At 36.7% G+C, this 23259-nt stretch overlaps 1 protein-coding gene and 1 pseudogene across 1 annotated transcript in view; one reads left to right on the forward strand and one right to left on the reverse strand.

Moving 5' to 3' along the window:
* ADGRV1 (adhesion G protein-coupled receptor V1) overlaps positions 1-23259 on the reverse strand; it is a 471428-nt gene that overhangs the window by 319465 nt on the left and 128704 nt on the right. The window contains exons 57-69 of the mRNA XM_008700836.2: positions 21754-21933; positions 18322-18486; positions 17599-17716; positions 15414-15537; positions 14271-14409; positions 13961-14146; positions 13371-13603; positions 10431-10579; positions 8171-8372; positions 7433-7652; positions 4833-5072; positions 3400-3549; positions 1857-2330 (exon numbers count right to left, since the gene is read on the reverse strand). Of these exons, the coding sequence (XP_008699058.2) occupies positions 1857-2330; positions 3400-3549; positions 4833-5072; positions 7433-7652; positions 8171-8372; positions 10431-10579; positions 13371-13603; positions 13961-14146; positions 14271-14409; positions 15414-15537; positions 17599-17716; positions 18322-18486; positions 21754-21933 (2580 nt within the window). The remainder of the gene's footprint in view (positions 1-1856; positions 2331-3399; positions 3550-4832; positions 5073-7432; positions 7653-8170; positions 8373-10430; positions 10580-13370; positions 13604-13960; positions 14147-14270; positions 14410-15413; positions 15538-17598; positions 17717-18321; positions 18487-21753; positions 21934-23259) is intronic.
* On the forward strand, positions 11760-12246 carry LOC103672163 (annotated as a pseudogene).

Consider the following 23259-nt stretch of genomic DNA (forward strand, 5'->3'; position numbering starts at 1 on the left):
CAGCAAACTTACTTTCTACCTCTTCATTAAGGAATAACTAATACTCCAATGACATTTACTCAAAACAGATAATGATTTAGATGTACTGATTACTTGAACATTTTAGATAAATAAAAATTACTAACGAAATGTATTAGATTACCAATTTTTAAAGTTTTCAAATCTAATAAATAAGGGAAACTCTGAATTTAAAATTAATGTTACTCTAAATTTTTTTTAAATATATAAAACATTTTCCCAATAGAAACATTGCTATTGATAATGGATAAGCCCCCAAGTTATCCCATAATCTAAAATATTACTAAAAACTCTATACAACTTTATTGAATGTAAAAATAACCTTTTGTGGAGTCTGTTCTCCTTTTAAATATAATGTACTTAAGCATACACCACAGCCCTCCAAATGTACACAATATGTACCCTAGTAGTTTCAAATGTTATGTAACATGAGGATAACAGATGTTTCATTCATTCAATCAATCTTCATTTTCTCAAAGTGACATTCACTGAACATGACTCACAGATCAAGTGCTCAGGAAACAGAAATAAATCAGTGTCCTCACTTCAAGCCTGTGCTTCCCACCTCTCATCTAGGGGTATACCCTTCTCCCATGCAGTTCACTGGCTGGGCTGCTAAGGTGTGACATGGGCATAAATCAAGGTTAGGAGTTTTTCAGTGATTCCCTTTTCCCCTCATGCTCTGGATATAATGCATTGCTCTTTGAAGATTGGGATACTAGTTAGAAGGAGAAAATACACATATAACTTCTGAGTCCCCCAAAACTTAACTACTAATAGCTTACTGTTGACCAGAAGCCTTACTGATAACATGAACAGTTGATTAATACGTATTTTATATGTTTTTATATATTATTACTGTATTCTTACAATAAAGTAAGCCAGAGAAAAGAGTTATTAAGAAAATCATAAGGAAGGGAAAATACTTTTACAGTGCCATACTGCATTTGCTGAAACAAATCCACGTATAAGTGAATCTGCACATTTCAATCCTTGTTGCTCAAAGGTCAACTGTATACCATTCAGCTTTTACAGGGAAATGGAAAGAGGACTAACATCCCTCAAAAGGTACCAGGTACCACCTACTAGAAGACACAATCTAAGAGTTAGGCAGATCAAGTGTTTTAGTCCATGTAATATATACCATATATTTTGGTTTTCTACGTGTAGTGTAAGAATTGTTTTATACTATCCCCATTGCTTAGTAAAATAACAGAATAATCAGATCTTCACTGTAGCTTGTCTTAGTGTGAAATGAAATCTCACTAATAGAATAATACAAAGCTATTCCTAGAAAAGCTAAGGAATGTCTTCTGGTGTTCATTAACAGAAATTAAGACTTGAATGCATTCAGAAGGTAATGTTATATAGATATGGATGGGAAAATGTTTCAAGGTACATAATTCAAGCACACTGTATTTTCTAAAAAAACTCTTCTAATTTGTAAATGAGACTTAATACAGTCATATTCTGGTTAAGTTGATCTATGTTTCATTTCCCCAGTTTTGCAGTCTTTATTCCAGTCTTGAAAATTTTCAGAAATAGGAAATGGAGGTTAGAAAATAATCAACAGGGTCAGGGCGTTGAGTCGATTTCCCAAAGAATACAAGGATGTAGGAGTAAGTCCTACGTAAGTGCCTGCTACCGATCAGACAAAAATATGTTACCTCCAAATGGGACTATACTTAGTTCATTTACAATCTGCAAATGTATCATCCAGTAATTATTATGCATTTCTATGATTACATTTAAATATCTCAATAAGATGGTAAGCTGCTCATGAGATAAGCAAGTGCTCTCCGGAAGGAGTTATATTGGAATGAAGAGATGCTACAAACCTGGCTCCTCACCGGCACCACGTCCACTTTATATCTGGCACCATCTTTGACCACCAGTTGCCTCTCTACATTTTCAGTAACAACTGGCGGCTCCTTTTGGTCAGATGAGATTCGAAATCCAACAGCAACATCTCCAAATGTTCCAGCAAGCCGGGTTACATTAATCTGGATGAATCTACTAAGGTTTTGCCCAATAAAGATTGACTGGTAATCTGAATACAGAGCAAATACTCCATGTGGGTCATCATTTGCAGAAACAGAGAACCGTGTGGTGCATTTTTCTGGATCCAGTTCTGCTCCTCCCTCTACAGAAACAAGCCGGATCACAAAATCTTCCTCTATCTCAGGTATGTCATCTGGTAGCAAATACACATCAAAGCTCACTTCACTCTCTCCATCAGCAATAGTGAAAAATCCTTTTGTAGAAAGAAAGTCTCCTGTAATATCAAACTCACTACTTATTTCCCAGTAAACCTAAAATGAAAGGAAAAAATCCAACAAAGTTACATAATTCAGCATATTGAATCAAAATCCTTTATGTTTTCTTATATAATATACAAAAAATAAATTTTAATTATGCATCATTATATTCAAAGCCAGATGCCCCAAAGAGTCAGTTTAGAAAGTATGGAGGAATGACACTAGCACCGTGAAAGTATAAGAACTCTTTTGGGCTAATGCGTGCAATTTGCAGGAGAAAATTACAAAATCTCATTTCACCTACTTCTAAAATAATAACATGCTTTGAAGAGATAAAGCAAAGCAAAGTTAACTTTAGAATGGCAATTCCACAAACACATCCAAAAGGCCTGAATATGTATTTGATAGGTATTTGAACCACAGACAGTACTTGAAGGTAACAAGTGAGTAGACAGTCTGTTGTTTTATATCGGAATTTGTTTTTGTTTGCTTTTAACAACAAGATTTCAAGAATTAAAAATTATTTTCCAAGAATTTTTGGATTCCTAACCATAAAGTTTCCACTGAAGCAGTACCAGGTTAATCTCCAATACAGGAGAAGAGTTAAATCCATAAAGAAATTTTGCCAAGTACGTTTTGCTAGCAAACAAAAACCTTGGTCTGTTAGACAGATATCCCAATGATTTTACAAGAGTATCCCCAAACATTCTATGTCAACATACATGCAAATGTAACCTCTTAAAAATCAGTCGGTAAGTGAAAAAATGATAGAAATAAAGCCCTGAAGAATATATTAAGCAATTTACAAAAATCATTGAGGGACTTAAGTAGGATAAGTTAATCGTTATAGCAAACAAGAAAATGCAAAATAGTTCAGTCATAGTCTTCATGATTAAGTGTGAGGAAGATCATTTCACTCTAAGTGTAGCTGGATTTAGAAAGACAGCTAGAGAGGTTCATGTTGCCTAGAGAACCCAAAGGTGCTGAAATGAACCTTCTCAGCTTCTCTGAAACTCATGTCACTTCCAAAACTTATACCAGAAGGCAGAGTTTCTCTGTTCTTCACAACCACATTTGTCAGGCAAATTGTTACAATACTTAAAAATCAAATGAAAAATGATACCGTAATTTCTCCAAAAATGCCCTTGACTCTTTTGACAAAGAAAGTAATAACCAGGGGCCCTTCCAGAGCCAATGGCTCTGAATAGGTCTTCTCAGATAAAGACTCAGGAGCAAAATGAACAACCCCATTTGGATCACCAAACTTCTGTATCTAAAAATAGAAAGAGACAACCGAGTGAATGCCATATATAACAACTAAAGATGAAATTACAGTATCAAATATATCAATATACAGATAAGCTGAAGAAATGAAAGAAACACAGGAATAATGCTTGAATATAATCTGTCTAGCCACCTGATTTTTCAAAAGCTGCTTTAAGTACACGGGCTGTCATCTAAAACAAGTAGGTTCTTATTCTCCAAGGATAATGGGAGTGTCTGGAAAACTTTGATTTGTAGGGTCTCAAAAGGATATTACTTCAATGCCTGAATTTGACTTGATTTGCCTCATATTTGCTTCACTTAACCAGGTCCAATTGTTTAGTCAGACACTGGTCTACATGTTGTTGTGAAGATATTTTGTAGATGTAATTACTATTTACAATCAGTTGACTTTAAGTAAAAGAGATTACCCCTAATATTGTGAGTGGGCCTCATCCAATCAGTTGAAGGCCTTAAGAGCAAACACTAAGGTTTCCCAGAGACAAAGGAATTCTGCCTCCAGACTGCAATTTAGGAATCCTACTTGAGTTTCCAGTGTGCCAGCCTATCCCACAAAATTCAAACTCATGATCACAACCGCAAGTCATTCCTGAGCTTCCTGCCTACTAGCCTGCTCTATGGATTTGGGACTTGTCAACCCTCACAAACGTTGAGTCAATTTTTTTAAAATCAAACTTTCTCTCTCTCTCTTTCTGGAGAAATCTGATAGAGACCCCAGACTATTTTCAAAACTTAAAAAAAAGAGCACCTTTCTGCATTGTTTTCATAGCCCTGGTCCTCAGCACTTTTTACCCCTGACAGACCGAATGGTTCTTTCACATCAAATATGCTCAATTCAGATTTGATCCAACACATCATTGTGCTAACTAAACAAATACCATTCTTCCTTCCAACAATCTGACTGGTGAGTGAGTTAATAACTTTTATTATGTATTTTCATGGCAAAGATATCCAACATTTAGGATGATATAACAAACAGCTTGTCTGAAAGTGTAAAAATATTCCCATAATACCAAATTTTCTCAAAGTGGAAAATAAGTATTTATCACTATATGAGAGCCCTTTAAAAAGTAATTACCAATAATCAAGCTATATAATAAACTAATATAGTAACCAGAATGTCTGGTCCATAGGAATCATTATGACTTTGTTTGGTTTTATAACTTTCAATTCATCATAAGCCCATGGAGTTTCAACAAATATAAATTGTATTTATATGTTGTGGGAAATGTTGTGGGAAAAATGTTGTGGGAAAAATAAAGTGAGACTTACTGTTAATGTAATATCTTTAGCTCTGGAGTCTAATTTAGCTTCTCCTTTCCCAAGTTCAAGTTTAATAATGAAAATCTCTTCAACTTCAATGTCTTCATGAGGATAGACTATCAGAGTGATGGCTCTCACACCACCTTCTCCCTCTCCAAAATAGAAGGATCCACTCACTGGGTCCGCAATGTCTGTGTTCTGTGGTGGTAAGGCTTCCTGAGAATTGGGTCCTAATATCACCCAGTTCACCTGCAGGGTGTTTGCATTTTAATACAGATGATCAATTTTATTTTATTTTTATCTAAGACTTTTTAAAAGTAATTTTTGTACCCATCATGGGGCTCAAACTCACAACTTCAAGATTTATTTAAGACTTTTTAAAAGTAATCTTTGTACCCATCATGGGGCTCAAACTCACAACTTCAAGATCAAGAGTTGCATGCCCTGCTGACTGAGCCAGCCGGGTGCCCCAGAGATAATCAATTTTAAACAAAGAATTACTTTGCAGGATATGTAGTATAAGAAAAAAAAATATCCTAGAATAATTTTCATATATATATATATCTCCAGGGAATTCCTCCTGTCTTTTTCAAAATAACACTATTTGCAAATATAAACCACAAACTTACAGACTATCAGTCTTCATGGATAATAAGTCAAGAAAAATATGAATACCTGGTCATTTGTCATCATCACAGGAAAATAAAAATATAAAAGCACACATTTTAAATATACATATATTAGAGAAATATAAACTTAAAGAAATGAGTACAACACTGTCTTGCTGTATGCACAGGCTCTGTCAATCAAAACCTATTTGAATAAGACAATAAAACCACATGAAAATCCGCTGGGTGTGCAATTTCCTCTAACTATACTTAAATAAATTCCTAGCATAAAATGAACATACATTTTCATCAACTGTTGCAAGAAACAAAATTGTATAATAAATGCATTTTAAACATTTCTATAATATAAAATTATACACTTTTCATATCTACAAGGAAAGAAAATTGGGAATTTCTCTTTGTTTCTTTTTCGTCAGCACTGGGCAAAGCTGATCACTTCCTCGTTCTTGAAACACAGCATCCTGGCTTTCATGGCCTCCATGATACATACCTTCCCCTTTGCCTTTACATCTCAATTTTTTTTTTTTTTTAGATTTTTATTCATTTATTTGACAGAGAGAGAGACAAGCAGGGGCAGAAGAGGGAGAAGCAGGTTTCCTGGGATCATGACTTGAGCCGAAGGCAGACACTTAACAACTGAGACACCTAGGTGATTTCATCTCAATTTTCTATGCTGGCTCCCCTTCCTCAGATAGTTCAATGCTGGCAGCCCGGGACTTCCGGCTGTATCCTTCACATTCCCATCCACACTCCTTCGGCCGCATGGTTTCAGATGCCTTCACATGTATCAGCAGCCTCTGACCTCCCCACAGCCAGTACTCACACATCCCCCTGCCCGCCCGACTCCCCACTGGGATGTCCACTGGGATGTCCAATCTCAAATGAACAAGACCAAAAGAGAGCTCTCGATTTTCCGCCAAGCTTTTGGATACCTCAGTAAACACAATGGAAATTTAACCAGTTGCTCAACTAAAATTTTAACAGTTATTCTTGATTCCTCTTTGCCTCGACCTCCACTGCCCAGAGAATTTTTCCTCCAGAAGATTCTCAATGTCTATTCACTTCTCACCATCCCATCTGCACCCATCAGAACCACTGTCAACTCTGCCCTGGATGACAGAGGGCAAGAGCCTCCTAACTGCCCTCCCCGCTTCTAGTCTGGCTTCTTGATATTCCATTTCCACCCCCCCAGCAGTCCTAAGTGAGCTACTTAAAATGGCAACCGGGTGACATCGACCCCATTCCCCTGCTTCAGACTCTCTAATGGCATCCTATTCGCACTTAGAGTGCCCTTTAATCTGGCTTAGGAGGGTCTCTGTCTCAAACACCTACTGACCTCTCTGATGTATCTTGTGCTGACACCCACTCCCCTCCAAGTCCTCTACTGCATGGAACCCTCCAGACTTCAAACATGCCAGGCTTGTAGATACACACTGACTATTCCTTCTGCCAAAGAGCTCAGCACTCTAACAATTACATGACCATTTCTCAGTATCTAGCTTTCAGCTTAAATATCACAATGTCACCATCTAGAGTAGTCAATGGGTCACTCATGATTGTGTTTCTCAATTTGACATCCCTGCAGAGCACTTAAGTGTTATCACATATTTTTTCTTTTTATCTGCTTATTGTTCTGAAAACTCTAAGAGAACAGAGACGACGTCTGTCTCATTCACTGATGTATTCTCAGTGCCCAGAAGAGGGTCTGGCACATGGAAAGCACTCAACAAATACTTTAACTAATGCATTTTATCAGAATTCTTCATCTCATTTCTAACTTGCTCTCAAGAGTTCCGATGACAGCTATATCTCATATATTTTTATGTAATTCATTGGACTTGGAAGCCACTTTATACCCAGTGAGTAATTAATAAATATTTTTGATTGTGTATAAATGAATATATTTGAAGAGTAAGAAAATCCAACTCCTTACTCAATCTATCAAAATTATTTTTAAAACCATGGGAAGAATAACTCTACCTGAATCTCTCCTAAGAGTCCTCCAGTCCGCTCCAGCAGCAAGGATAAAATCATTGTGGAATTGGGATTAGGAAGGGAAATTCTGCTTTGATTAAGAAACCTTACAACGCCAAAGGGAGAGTCACTCTTGGCAACTGTGATTCTGCTCACTAGGTGGCGCCCAAGGACCGCTCCGCCAGTAGCTCCAACAAGCAAAATTTCAATGGGCTCTGCAAATTCACTGCATAGTAAGAAGGAGCAATTCTGTGAGTCTAAACATATTAAAATGCTTCTAAGATCCAAATAACTAGTCATTTTCCAAATTGGTCATACATATTCAAGGCACAGCATTCATACACCAAATGGTAAGAAGAGGGTGCTCAACTAAAAGCATGAATGATCAACTTCAATACTATATAACCTGCAATAGTTATTAGAATTTATTCCTTTCTTTTGAATTGCTTAATGCATTAAGGAAGTGAATGGTAGGATGTTTCTACGCTCTGATTAGACCTCTCAAATATAAAAGAGCAAAAATTATTATTTCCCTCTATATGAAAAAGTGACACAAAATCCCAATGGTCTCCCAATCCCTTCTTTCCTACCCCAGAATCCCCAAAAGTCTCTCACTTGTTTCTTAATGGGCATATGTGTAATCTAAAATTCTATTATCAGTGCAAAACATAAGTAAGGACTGGGACACAGTAATCATGCTTTACATATGCCTATATTATGTCCGACATTACTAAATAGTATTACCTTTCACTGTCATCAACGATGGAGATATTTATAAAACTTAAGTTCTGCCCATGCTGAAAGGTCACTGAGCTGCCATGCAGTATATAATCGACACCACCAGCAACTGCAGAGGAGCTCTGAGAGATGAAATCAGCAGTCACACGGCCATAAGCTCCATGCAGCCTCACCACCGGAATCATGATCATGCCAGCATCTTCCTCCACTGGAGCAGGGATGTGCAGTTAATTGGTATGCCACACAAACAACTAGCTTTTATAAGATTCAGTCAAATTAAACCTAGCAATTAAATATAACAGTACAATGCAAGCTCTCATTTTTTCCATAGTTCATTTATCACTTTAAAAAATATTAGGGGGAGCCTAGGTGGTTCAGTCAGTTAAGTGTCTGACTGTCAATTTTGACTCAGGTCATAATCTCAGGATGGTAAGACTGATCCCTGTGTCAGGCTCCCTGCTCAGTGGGGAGTCTGCTTGAGATTCCCTCTCTGTCTCTCTCTGCCCCTCTTCCCCCAGGGTGCGTGCGCACACACACACACTCTCTCTCTCTCAAATAAATAAGTAAATCTTTTAAAAAATTAGTGACAATTTCAAGACTTGCTTTTTATGAGAAATACAGTCTGTCATAAGTTGAAAATTATAGTGAACAGTATAAATTAGAACTGAAATAACCTATTTAAGCATTAGCACAGGTATTCTTCCTCTATGTGCTACATAGAAATAAATGATCCTTGCTTTCCAAAGCAATACTAGATGAACATGAAAAATACTTAAAACATATGTACTCAAAGGAAAGTATTCTGGATTGCTTCTACATTTAGTGGAAACATAAGTAGTATAAATAATTGAAGTTCATGTTAATTATATCATATGAATGTTTTTTAAAAGTCCAGATAAAAATCCAGTTTAACTTCCTATGAAATCTATTTGAGAATCTGAAAATGTATCCTCAATGTTTAATTTCAACTTAAAAATTCTTCTCAAGAATTTATTTTGCTCTTAAGCTATGTTAACCTCTAAATTAAAATATCATTTAATAGAGTTTACATTGGCTATGCTTATATTAGTCAACAGTTCATATTAGCTATGGCTAATAGTACTGAATTTACATTATAATTATAAATATGCATTGCTCCAAATCCCCCCAAAGAAAATGAATCAAACAGAAATGAGTGAACAGAAAAAAAAATTCTAAGTCCTTTATTTATTACTTGGTATAAAAAATGCAGCATGTCTTTTACCAGACTGAGGTTCACAAAATGGTGGTGTCTTCCAAGACTTTACCCATAAAGTCAATAATAATCAATTTCAATGTGATTTCTTTTTTTTTTTTTAAGATTTTATTTATTTATTTGAGAGAGAGAGAGAGTGGGTGAGATAGAGCACACAAGCAAGGGCAGAGGGACAGGGAAAAGCAGACTCCCCTGCTGAGCAGGGAGCCTGCTGCGAGGGTCAAGCCCAGGACCCTGGGATCGTGACCTGAATGAAGGCAGACACTTAACTGACTGAGCCACCCGGGTGCCCCTCCAAAGTGATTTCTGATGAACTTTAAAAATGGTCAGATAACCAACGAATTTGATAGAGACAATGAGGTCAATAAATTAATTGCAGTAAGAGGATAACATGTTTGTTTTGAAAGGCATATGTCTTTGAATAAAAACCCAAAAGCAGCCACCTCTTTTTCCCCCGGAGGGAATACAGCCCTCGATTCTGCATTCCGCTTCTACAGGAGGAGAGAACAAAGAACAGTGGGCAGCTGCTATTAGGGACTCTCACAGAAAGTCTGAGTAGCTGACCAGACACCGCCTGCATCTGCAGTCCAGTAAAAGACTAACTTCAAAGTCATTATTCATTAGAAAGTGAATATTCACTGATTTCTAGTCACAGAGGAAATTATTTCATAAATTACAAAGAGATTCATGAAGATGTCTGAAATATAAACATTTCAATAACTCTAAGGTTAAACAGCTTTTCTAAAGCCTTATTCCTTACCATTTAGCCTTGCCATACACAAGTGGGATTCAATACTGCCCAAACATAACTCAAAATAGATTAAAAAAATAAATAAATATATAAAAGCAAATGTAACTACATATAAAGGTGTACGTGTATGTGCATACACGTGCATACATGCACACACATGTGTGTACACACACAGAGCAAACTGAGAACACTTACACGTGGGAATTCAAACAGACAGTGTCATGCCCAGGTACTCTGTAACTCAGAGAGTAGTGGTAAATTTGTAAGATTGCTGAACTTACCTTCAAAGGCAGTATGCCTTGGCTCAAATTCAATGACGCCCTCTGCATTATCATTTTTCATTATTATGATTCGGACAACGGAGATATTTCCTATTTCAGGTGGCTGGTCTAACTGAAGGCCATTTTCTCGGATGGTAAAATCATACCCTCTTGCAAAGTCATGAAAAAATAACAATAAAAGAAAACGAGTACATAATTGCTAAGCATGAACTGAAGGGTCCTCTTAGTTCCTATAACTTAGCCCTATTAAGCATTTTAATACTTTTAAAGATCCCCAACACTAAAATACTCTTTTTTTCTCTGAAATGATGTCTGAAATAGACTTCTATGTTGCTCCCAATTATCACTGCCTGCATGAAACCAAAACCAATATAAAGTTATTAAACTTAGGCAATGGGAAGATAATACGACTATCAGGAAATTGGGGGAAAGTTGTAAAATGAACCTCTGGGCTAGGAATGCACTGAAAAACTCATCTCACAGAGATGGGCCAAGGCAGGGGATGCACGCTGAACTGCGGTGCAATCAGGGACAGAATGAAAGGGTTACTTTAAAGAAAAAAAATGGGTGTCGTGGCACTACAGAAATCTCAAGCTACAAGAAAATATTTCTGTGGACACCGATTACAATCAATGCCTCTATTCTTGAATACAGATGGTGGTTTACTCGGCTAATGACATATTTCTGCTAAGGAAATCACTTTTTTTTTTAATTGATATGATTCCCACTGAAGAAACATTTTGACTTCCAGAGTTTCATATCACTTCAATTCCTAAAGCTAAAAAATGGCAGTAAACCATTTTAGTCTTTTCTTCAATATTCAAATTCTATTTACCTGGTATTTTTATGCTACATAGTTTCAAAAGGTTGAAATCAGGTTATATATAAGGCAAAATTAGAAAACTGGGGATTAAAATATTAAATGGTAAAAGTAAATGTGAACAGTTGTCTGAGATGGACTGTAGATTAGCTGATTACATTAATACCAAAGCAGTGAATTTTCTAGCAACTAGGCAAAATGAGATTATACTACTTTCCTTTGTCAAATCAAAGGAAACCTATAAATTTACCTAGAAGGAAAAATTTGTTTTCTCAGAATTAGACTTATTTGGAATTGCTTTTTTTTTTTAAGGTAGCACAGAGGGGAAAATCTCCAAGTCCTAGTTAGTCAATAACACAGATGTTATCTCACACTTAATGGGATAATGACTAAATTTCACTTACTTCATTAAAATGGAGTTTTAAAATTGGAGCTCAAATTTTAACACATTTAATATAAGTTCAAATTCATTCTCACTGCCAGTTTTCCTTTTCTCAGGTGGCTGGAGGATGGCAGACATTCAGACTGACTGTGCCTACCACCAGACTGGCTGTGACCAGCCAATCATCTTTCGAAATAAGAAGAGGTTCCTGCTTGGAGAAGCTGGCAAGGAGACACCCCCGTGATACTACAAAAACATCAGTTTGGGCTTCAAGATGCCCAGGAAGGCCACTGAGGGCACCTATATTGACAAGAAATGCCCCTTTACTGGTAATGTCTCCATCTGAGGGTGGATTCTGTCTGGTGTGGTAACCAAGATGAAGACGCAGAGGACCACCGTCATCCACTGAGACTACTTCCGCTACATCTGAAGTACAACTGCTTTGAGAAAGGCCACAAGAACATGTCTGTGCACCTGTCCCCCTGCTTCAGGGATGTCCAGATTGGTGACACTGTCACAGTGGGCAAGTGCTGGCCCCTAAGCAAACTGTAAGCTTCAACGTGCTCAAAGCCATGAAGGCCACTGGCCCCAAGAAGCAATTCCAGAAGTTCTGAGATTAGTTAAGCATCTGCCCACACTCCCGAAGAAAATAGTTATTTTCCCAGTTAAAAAAAAAAAATTTCAGGGCGCCTGGGTGGCACAGCGGTTAAGCGCCTGCCTTCGGCTCAGGGCGTGATCCCGGCGTTATGGGATCGAGCCCCACATCAGGCTCTTCAGCTATGAGCCTGCTTCTTCCTCTCCCGCTCCCGCTGCTTGTGTTCCCTCTCTCGCTGGCTGTCTCTATCTCTGTCAAATAAATAAATAAAATCTTTAAAAAAAAATTTTCATTCCAATTGCCAGAAATGGAATCATTTCTGAAAAATTTAAGATTTGACGTGTACACAAACCTACAGTATTTTTTCCACGTGGAATGATAGATATTCTACCTATGTAAGTCACTCAGTGAAATATTTTAGTTAGAAAAAGCTTTTAAAGGATGGCATTCATATAACAGATGTAAAACTATTTTCATGAACAAGAAAAATTCCTTTAAGACTTATATAAATGCAAAATTATTCTAGTTGAGGGTTTTGTGTCATCTGTCAGAGCGGAGGTGCTCCTTGGACCACTCAACTTGTGGGTATTTCAGCATGCTTCAGGTGTTCCCACCCTTATGAATCAAGTCTACTCCCACTAAATCAGGGAATGAGACAGCCTCAATATGGTTAATCCTTGATCTTCAATAAAAACATGGTGCACGATTACAACTGATTATCTTTGACTCATTTCTTTTCCCCACTTGAAACACCACCTCATTTCCCCACAGAAGACGAAATGGCCTTCAGACAAAGTTCTCACTCAGCCCTCAGGTGTAGACATAAAGGGAAGGGAAAGTAAATTCCATCACGCCAGCTGACTTTGACTTTCATTTCCTTACCTGATTATTATAAGCCATGTTCAATTCTCTGACTACCAAGAGAGAATTGTCAAATGAAAACAACATATTTTCAACTTTCAGGGAAAACTGATATTTTAAGAAGTTTGCATAATTAACAGTTAGTCTTTGTCATAATTTCCCTACTACGCCCAGTCCCACTCTCACATAAATCTGAAAAAGAGCAAGTTCAGTATTAATCCCTGTACAACACATTCTCTTTCTCTTTATTTTCTTTTTCCTAAAATTCTTTTTTAACTTTACCTTCCCCGGAGTTCCACCTTTGTAATTACTAGAGAAAATTCCTCTGGGCCTTCAGGAAGACCATCATCAAGTATTTCAATGTGCACACTTTTCGCCATCTCCCTTGCTTCAAAGAGGATCTCCCCCGCCGCAGGGATAAAATCCAAGCCCGCCTCTGCTGTCCCACTCACGGTCTCATACCAGAGTCTCACGGGGCCAAATGATCCACCTGAACGGAGGACTGTGATGTTCACCTGTGCAAGAAGGGGAACATCAGAAATTTTATCTGATTTGGATGTTTAATCTACCAGTTCATACTTAATTTTTATAGTTTCTAACTAAAGATTCTATGTTTACCAGGGTTATGTTTATGTAGAAATCTATAAAAGTTTATAAAGTATATGTTAAAATAATGATGTTAGTAGCAAATTAATTTGTGAAAACTCTGGAATATGAACAAGGAAACACTTTTTAAAGATCACTCATAATATATCTTGCTACATGAAGTCTTAATATTTAAATTAAAACTTAATCCAGCTTTGTAAAAAAAGATCACTCACAAAATGAAAACCAAAAATGATACTTAAGATTTTAAACATTTTACACTCTACCCTTTGGGCTTCTTCTGACACTCGAAGATGCTCCTGTGAAAAGGAGAATCGGCCGTAGGGAAAGTCACTGGCCACCATGGTGATATTGGCAGTGCTGCTGGACCCACTCAGTAGTCCCCCCTCACTGATTCCAGTAAGCTGAAACTCATAGAAGCTCTTCTCCTCAGGAATATCATCATTCAAAGCCTAGAGAAGGACAAAAAGAACCACTATCCTATCCACAACAACAAGAAACTCAGGGACACCAACCACTCCGACCACTCCCCCCCCCACACAAAAGGGTCATAACAGAAACCAGTCATATTGATACCTGTATTATTACAACTGCTGCAGACTGTCCATCCCGCATTGTCAGTTTTCCTGATATTTCAGCAAATTCTCCCACAGAAGGAGGGACTATGCTCCAGTACACTGTGATCTCCCCCCAGATCGCTGGGCCACGAACGAGGCTATAATACACAAATGTATGATCAGTACATTTTTGTTGAAGTAATCTTTCCTAAATATTTTCTGTGTCTTTCAGCAACAATTTTCATTTATTTCAAGAACATTATGCATTATATAGCCTTATCTATCAACTATGAACCAAAAGAAAGTTTTATGATTCCAGGATAGTAACACTCCAAGTATTAGCGTATATGAGCGTATAAATCTGCTCAACAACACAGGCAAAACCTACGTGTTAAAAGCGGAAGGTTTAAAGGGATTTAAAAGGAAGTATTCACAGACCTTTCACTTAATATACAAGGTGTAAAATACGAATAACCTCACACAGTTCTCTAAAAAACAGCACTTCGTACATGCAACACTAAAGGAAAACTACCCAAAAGATACAATATTAACTCAAATTCAGTTACTTCACTGACAGTTGTACCACTCTTCATGAGAAAATCTGTATTAAACAAAATTGCCTGTGATCATACTACTTCATTATACAGTAGGCCCTAATTTTAATTTTAGAACACTTAGAATCATAAAATGGTGGATCCAGAGGATTTTCAAAGGGATGCTTCTGTAGCTAAGACACAAGCTTACAGAGATGAAGCAACTCTCTCATTTTACATGGTTAGTGACAGAACAGGGCCAAAAGCATCAGCTCTCCTGGCGTTAACTCTAGGTGTTTTTCTTGGCATGGGTTGTGCAAATCACCCAAAAAGCAGTCATGATCTAATGTCAAGAGAGGTCAATATACAACTGTATGATCAATACATTTTTGTTGAAGGAATTTTTCCTCAGTATTCTTCATGATCTAACTTCAAGACAGGTCAGGAGATGTCTCAACTGGTGTCCAAAATGTTTTCTACTTTTCACAGGATGTTACTAATATATAAAATGACAATGCTTGAAAATATGTATGTAATAAGAACTGTGCACTTATGGCATAAAATGCTAGTGATTTAAATAAAACTTCAAAATCTCCACCTAAGCAAAAAAAAAATCATGAAGCCCTTACCTGATGATAGCAGTTCCATTATACTTTCCCGAGGGTTCTCCAATGAGGACATGCCTAGATGATGGGGCTATCCCAACTTCTCCTGATGTTCCCTTCTCTCCCCGAATGATTATGGATGCGCTACCTAAGTTGAAGTTGATATATAACATGGATGTAGCAAACACATGTATTCACTTAGTAGATGTGTGACAAAATTCTCAGCACTTCACATATACAAATCTTGAGTTAATTGCCATTACAATCATATAAATTAGGTACTAACATTATCTTCATTTTACCAATGAAATTATTTAAGCATACTGAGGCACTCAAGACATTGAGACAAATAACTTGCCCTAGATCATATTTTAACAAAAGGGGACAAGAGAAAGTGGGCAATAATTCCACTACCACGCCTGTGATAAGCGAGTACTCTTCTACCATTTGCATTAATTCACTTCTGCAGGAACCGTTCTGCAGTTCACTGCAACTGGCTATGTGGCAAAAGCAAGAATTTCTGGGTACTTTTTAATTTTCTGACTCCACAATTGCTTATAATCATTTATAAAAATGTGTCAAATATAAATGGAAAGAAAAATCATCCCAAGTAATGTGAGTATTCATATTATAACTCAGCAGTAACGTGAAGAAAATTGTTTCCAGAAGTTCATATTAGGGTTTCATGAAACAAGGGACTGAATTATCACAATCTCACTTTCTTTAGCAATGGAGTAATAAAACCAAGAGTGGTTTGTCATGTCCAAGTATGTCACAGTTCGAAATATATTACAAATTTTTTATATTAATATATGATTCAACCTGAACCATTGGTATATTCTTATTCCTATGTCTAGTTAGTCTGCATGTCATCAATCCTGACATTTAATGAGGTGTTGACAACTGAGCTAACTTAAAATGTATGGAAGAATATGGTACAATCATATGATTCCCTCACAGGTTTGTTGGAAAGTACTCTAAATAAAAATGTAAAAAACAAAAAACAAAACAAAAAAAAACTACATTAGGTATGTACAGTGATATTCACTACAATTTTGACAATCTTTTTGGCCATGGAATTCTGTTTTGGCCACAGACTCTCACATAGGATGGAGTCCTTGATGGCAAAGAAGGCATGTAACAGTCAGTAAGCTTTCATATCCAAGTTGCTGGGCCAATTTTATGGTTATTTTTACATGTGACACAATGCAACCGCTTTAGAAACATTAATCCTTTCTCTCCAGATCTAAGAAAAAATTTTTCGTATGGGCCATAGGCCAGTGGGAATTACAATGCTTATTTCTGAAATGTCAAAACACTGAAGTAATAATGACTTTCAGATGAAAACAGACATAGTAGGCTGTAACAGACGTAATATGCTAGGTTTTAAAATAATATTTTATTGGGCCCCTGGGTGGCTCAGTCGGTTAAGCAGCTGCCTTTGGCTCGAGTCATGATCCCAGGGTCGTGGGACCAAGCCCCACATCGGGCTCCTTGCTCAAAAGGGGGAGTCTGCTTCTCCCTGTCCCTCTGCCTGACAATCTGCTACTCGGGCACTCTCTCTCTTTGTCAAAAGAAAAGGAAAAAAAAAAACCCTTAAAAAAATAAAAAATAATAAAATCATATTTTATTTTAAAAGTCATATGTCATCATTATAAATATGTGTAGAAAATATAGGTAATTAAAATCCACTATCAACATTCCAAGTAAATAATTCCAAACACATTTACAACATGCACATGACAAAAATGGGATAACTTTGAACATGTTATGAAATTTCCTGTAACACAAGTTACCCATATAATTGTTTTTAAGTCTTAATGTAATTAATTACATTACAGATTAATGTAATTAATCTTAAATTAATTTGAATACTCACATGGTATTCTGTCGTACTTAACCGGTCTCCTATTGATGGACCATTTAGTAAGCCTCCACATTTTATTTTATAAACATCACTACAATAAACATCTTTTTAAAAAATCACACAGCTAAGTATTATGAAATCTTTGACATATGACTTTACTAATATCAGGCATTAGAATTTTAGTTTAAAAATTCTTTGGCTGTAGTACGGGGCAAAATGACATCTTTATGTTTTAGCAAACATTTTAGGAATTATAAAACTTAATTTTATAACTATTGATTATTTGGTTATATTTTTCTGAGTATCTACTTTTTAAGTTATAAAAATGTGAATTTCTCTTACCTTTCATTGGAGATATTTCTACCTCATCAAGTGATATTAACTGAATGGTGAAATGCCTGTCCTCCTCCAACACGGTATCATGAAGTGCATGCAATATGATGGTCTTCTGAGACTCTGTCTACATCAAATGAGAGGAATAATAAATTTTCCAGATTGAGCCAAATTTTGGGTGTTCTCATTAGTGGAATAATGTTTATGTCCACAAGCATTTTTAAAGTGTGTCCTTTTTGTACCTTAGAATTACGCGCTGCTTCTAGAGCAAATTACTATAAAAAAATTAGCTCTGACCATAAATCCCATTTAAGTTTTTCATAGGAAAAACGGGGGGAAATTAACATAATCTCTAAATTGTCTGAAATTTGACCAGACCCAGTGATCAAATACATGCAAGAGTTACAGAGTGGGTGGAAATGGGGATGACACCCAGATGTCCAGCTTGGTTGACTGGTTTTGTCCTCAATCAGGAGAGGAAATGTTGAGAGAAGAGTAGTTCTCATGGTGGAATGGAGGCACTGTCTGAATTAAATTTGATTTCAGATATCTAGGGTGTTGTGTGTGTGTGTGTGTGTGTGTGTGTGTGTGTGTGATTGTGCATATGATTTAAAAAATATTCCAGATACAGAGTAAATACCATCATATGAATTCATAAGCAATACTATGGGGAAAAAAAAAACACACACACAAGTTCGAGTAAAACTACAGGAGTCCAGATGCTGACTATACCTCATCAAAAAGAAGTGTCCCATTCAAAGGCCTGAGATCATCTTTCGCTGTCTCATCTATGGTCCACTGAAGTCGAACAGCTCCTTTTCCTCCTGGGGACCGGACAACTGTCAATGTCACATATGAATCAGGGTCATCAGACAAAAGAGATTCATCAACCATTACCTAAAAGAAAGACAATCCAGTTAGGTGAAAAAAAGGAGCAGGAAAAACCATCTTATTTCTATTTACAATGAATAACTTTTCAATTTGGAACTCTGTTCATGGCATGGTACAATCATGTGGCAGAAAAAAATCTTCACCAAACCCTACTTTCTTTTTGTCCTAGACACTCTGCTGCTTGGCCTTTCCTGGGCTCTCTTGCCGTTAGGTGGAGCATGTGACTGAATTCTGGCCAACAGAGCATATGGGAAATGAAGTATGCTCCTCCTAGTCTGGCCATCCACTTCCCACAAAACATTCCACATTCCTTTTTTCCCATTTGCTAGGTGACTACTGAGGACTCCAGGATGTAGAGGAGAACAGAACCGCAAAAGGAAAAAATCTGATGCCTGAAATGCCAGTTGCAGAAGAGGTGTCCCTAAGACTCCACCAGGAACACAGATGTAAGACTCTTGTATGAAGAAGATATAAACTCTTATTATGTTAAGGAAGTAGGATTTAGGGCATCTTTGTTAATGGTAGTCAGGCTCCCCACATAATACAGACCAAAAGTGCCCTCCTAATTATCTGCAGTTGGTCAATTTTAGTAAGTCCAAATTTAAAAGAGGTTTTATTAACCTGACATGAAGAGAGAAGGAAATTCAATACATTGATTTACCTGTACCGCTTATTTTTACACAAGATCCTTATTAAGAGACTTGGTTCAACTGAATTACATATACTAACTCTGTGAAGCAAAGTCCAAACTGAGCCTATAATATCCACCTGTCGTGTAAATATAAGAATATAATGCAATGCTTTCCATTTTTAAGACAGACAGACACTTAAATGTCTAATACAAAGCTGTTGGTTTTTTTCATGAGATTTTGTACTGGTGCCAAGAGAAGAGATTTAGAGCCAACTAATTAAAAAAAAAAAAAACTATTGAGCTTCTACTATATGTCAGTTCTGGCATATATTCTATCTCATTTAAGCCTCACAGAAACTCTGAGAAATCTGGGGGCTAGATCTATGCACATATTTGGAGAAGGGGAGCCTCCTCTGCTTCCGGTGTTCTGACTCCACATCCACTGCTATTCGCACCACTCCTCAAAGAGAAATAGTAAAGGAGAAGCAAACAAAGGGAGAAAGGAGAGATCCACTATAAACTTATAAGCCACAGAGAAGTCCTTTTTGCTTCCATAGATAATAACATTTGAGTTGAGGTTTCACAAGCAGATATCTTGAGCCTTTGCTATGGCCAGTGCTTTGGCGTACTTCCCACATTGCCCTTGGGAGCAGCTTATTCATTTCACAGATTTACATGAACAATCTTCCCTCAATATCCTTCCATTCTAAATCTAATGTTTTATCAGATAATTCTAACAAAATGTTCGCTGTCTGCACAATACTGTGTATCTTACATACATGTTAGAAGATGAATTCTGTGTTATCAAGAGCCTTTGGCAGTAAGAAACAGAATATAAAAGAAGGAGCTACACAGGGCTGCTCCTGATACTACAACGATAAAAATAGCGACGGACACCTACTGAGTGTACAGCCCAGTTAAAAGTGCTTTACAACTCGTGTCCCCGTCACAAGGCTTGTGAGAAATAACACAGGGAATGGGTGACCTCACTCTTACTTTGAGATCACAAGAAAAATTGGAAATCGAAGTTATTACAATAAGGTAGCAGTTCCCACACCAAGAATGCACTAAAGTTGATGACAGCAGTTCCCATAAAATGAATAAACAGAAATTACTTACGAATACCAATATAACTCTTCATTTACCCTGATGACAGTGAGGGAAGCTTGTAAACATACAGTCTAATGCCTGAGCCCAGAAGCATGACCAAGTTAAAAGCAACAACATTATTTTAAGGTTTTCCCATTGAAGATTTGACTGAAACTCTAAACATTTTATCAAACCTCAGAAGCTAGTAGAGACAAGTTATAATAATTAAGTTACATATTTATATGTATTAAAATATTTCTTTTCACATATGCAAAGAAAAAAGCATTGTTGGAAACATAAAATATTAGTGATGTCCATATCTCAGGTTAATAATATTATGGATAATTTTTAACACTCTAAAATAATAGTTTTATGTTTCCCAGACTTTCCATTTTGCTGAGCAAACATTCACAGCCACTCTCTTTCGATCTACCACTGCTTACAAACACTTATCCTTATTTCTTCCACAAGAGAGTCTCACTAGGCTATAGCAGAAGTGTGTCCTGTCCCTTTTATGGTTCCCATTCTCTTATGAAATTGAAATTTCAATAATCAAATCATTAGGCAATTATTAGTGTTTATTTAAATACTGAAGCATCTGGGAAGCCCAGTCCTAATGGGCAAGCTGTAGGTCTAGCCTTGTATCCAAGGAACAATAAAGACAATGAGCATTACAGCAAACCGTTTGATTATTTAAAATGATCTATGACGAGTTACTGATTACCTGTAAGTGATCAAATAAAGAGAATGGTGACCTATAGAGCCAGAAAAATTGTGTATATCAGAATTATCTACATATATTTATGATTATTTCATCTTGGAATTTCCTTTGAAAGATAGTCTTCAGAATTATGACATAAAATCATCATGTATAATTATGATACAGTCTTGACAATTCATTTTATATTTAAGATGTAGAAGTCATTTAGTACTAGCCACCAAATCTGGCTGCATAAATGATTGGTTTAGCTTTTTTTCTTCCTCTGCAGTTGAAGTGATAATAATAACTGGCTTCCCTCTTGTAAATCTTGGAAGGAGACAGCCAGGGGGAAGTAAGAGGGAAGAAAGAAGAAATACGAACACTTGAGCTGGGGTGACTGTGGTGTTTTATTCAATATAAGTCGAGAGAGAATACCAGAAGGGTGGGCAAAATAAATTCCTCCTCCCCTGCTCCCAGCTAAATGTATCCTAGGGTGTAACACTTCGATCCATGACAGAATCTTGCCTTGTGACCAGGATAGGGGTCTGGCAGCAAGGCAGGCTGAGAACAGAACGTATGGACAAAAAGCAGATATTGGTCTATGCTACCCAATAAAGAAGACTTTATTCCCCCTTGTAATTACCTGATGTAAGAGTACTCGTGACTGTCAAAACTAGATGAGAGGACCGGCCCTCAATTCAATAGCCAGCTCTAAGGACTCTTGAGCAGAGAATCGTAAGTGAGGGGTAATAGTTTTTTTAAAAATGAAAGACATCTTCTAAAAACTGCAAAAAAAAAAAAAAAAAAAAAGCCTAGGGGAGGGTACCCTCCCCCCCCCATATATATAACTTACAGTCTTTTCTTCAAATCCAAATACTCCAAATGGAGAATCATTTTGTGGGATAACCACAGTTAGCACAACATCATCACCCAGCCTGCCGCCTCCAGCCACCCTGATTAAGGAAATATTGAATGTCTCCATGAGTTCAAGTTCAGCATCATCAATTATGGTCATTTCTATCATTGCAGCAACCTACAAAAGAAAGAAGGAAGAAAGAAGGAAAAGAGGGAGGGAGGGAAAGGAGAAGGGAGGGAAGAAGGGAGGGCAAGAGGCAAGGAGGATATAATGTAATAGCAATTTTTGATCATATATAAATAAACTTTTAGTTGACAGAAACATAGTACAAAAAAAGTACTTTTTGTCCTGTTATGTTTATAATACTATTTTAAAGTTATATATATTATAAAGTATTTCAAAGTCAGAAATTTACAGTCTATTATTTTCAAGATAAAGGAAATTACATATGTAATAAAATACAGTTTTATGTATGCAAAAACCAACAAAGCCCGATTCTTGAACAAAGATATTTAAAATGCCATACTGGCTGTAATAACAATTGCACAAACATATACCATAGAAATTACCATTGTCTTCTGCAGTTAGAATAAATCCCTTTGGCTTCAAATACCACTCTTATAATGTAAAAGAAAGGTAGGAAGAAAACCCAAATCTGCTGTTCTTACATGTTTATGATCAGAATGTCATTCATTTGTCTAGGTCCATGTTAAACATTTCTATAACTTATAAATAAGTAAAACTTGGCCCAGCTTGTGATTTCATATTGGTCATAAAAATATGTCAGTTGCGGGGCGCCTGGGTGGCTCAGTCGGTTGAGCACCCAGCTCTGGTCTCGGCTCAGGTCATGATCTCAGTGTCCAGGGATCGAGCCCCACATCAGGCTCCTTGCTCAGTGTGGAGCCAGCTTGTCTCCCTCTCCCTCTGCCCCTCTCCTGCTCATGCTCACTTAAGCACGTGCTCTCCCTCTCAATTAAATAAACCTTTAAAAAAATATTCCAGTTGTATTTCCACATTTAAAATCTTGTATCTCAGAGGGAAATTCCAGTATTTTGACAAAGATGTTTACCAGAAAATGAAGTTTTTCTCTCTAAATCTACCTAAAACCTTTAATGAAAGAGGAAAGTGAGAAATGTGGATTTATCTTCACAGGCAGAAACCTGAACAAAATCAAGTCTTGAAATGGAAGCTTATTAAAACTGTCTGCACCTCAACTCTATGTTGTAAAATACAGAATACCTCCCCTAGAGAATGTTAACTTTAAGAATAATGATGATCTTGACTCTGTTAAATAATAGGACTCCAACCTCATACACAAAATAAAATGTTGGTAATATAAGTAGAGGTGGAAGGCTATTTCAATGAAAAATCAATGTATTTGTTTCTTTTAGTGTAAAAATCTGTATTTCTTTGAGTAGGAAATGTTTTAAAGTTCTAAATTTGTTAAAAACTCATGATTTCAAATATTAACAACATAGACCGTTATGTGTAGGAAAGTCTAGA

The sequence above is a fragment of the Ursus maritimus genome, unplaced genomic scaffold, assembly GCF_017311325.1.
Source record: "Ursus maritimus isolate PB19 unplaced genomic scaffold, ASM1731132v1 scaffold_5, whole genome shotgun sequence".
Taxonomy (NCBI): Eukaryota; Metazoa; Chordata; class Mammalia; order Carnivora; family Ursidae; genus Ursus; species Ursus maritimus.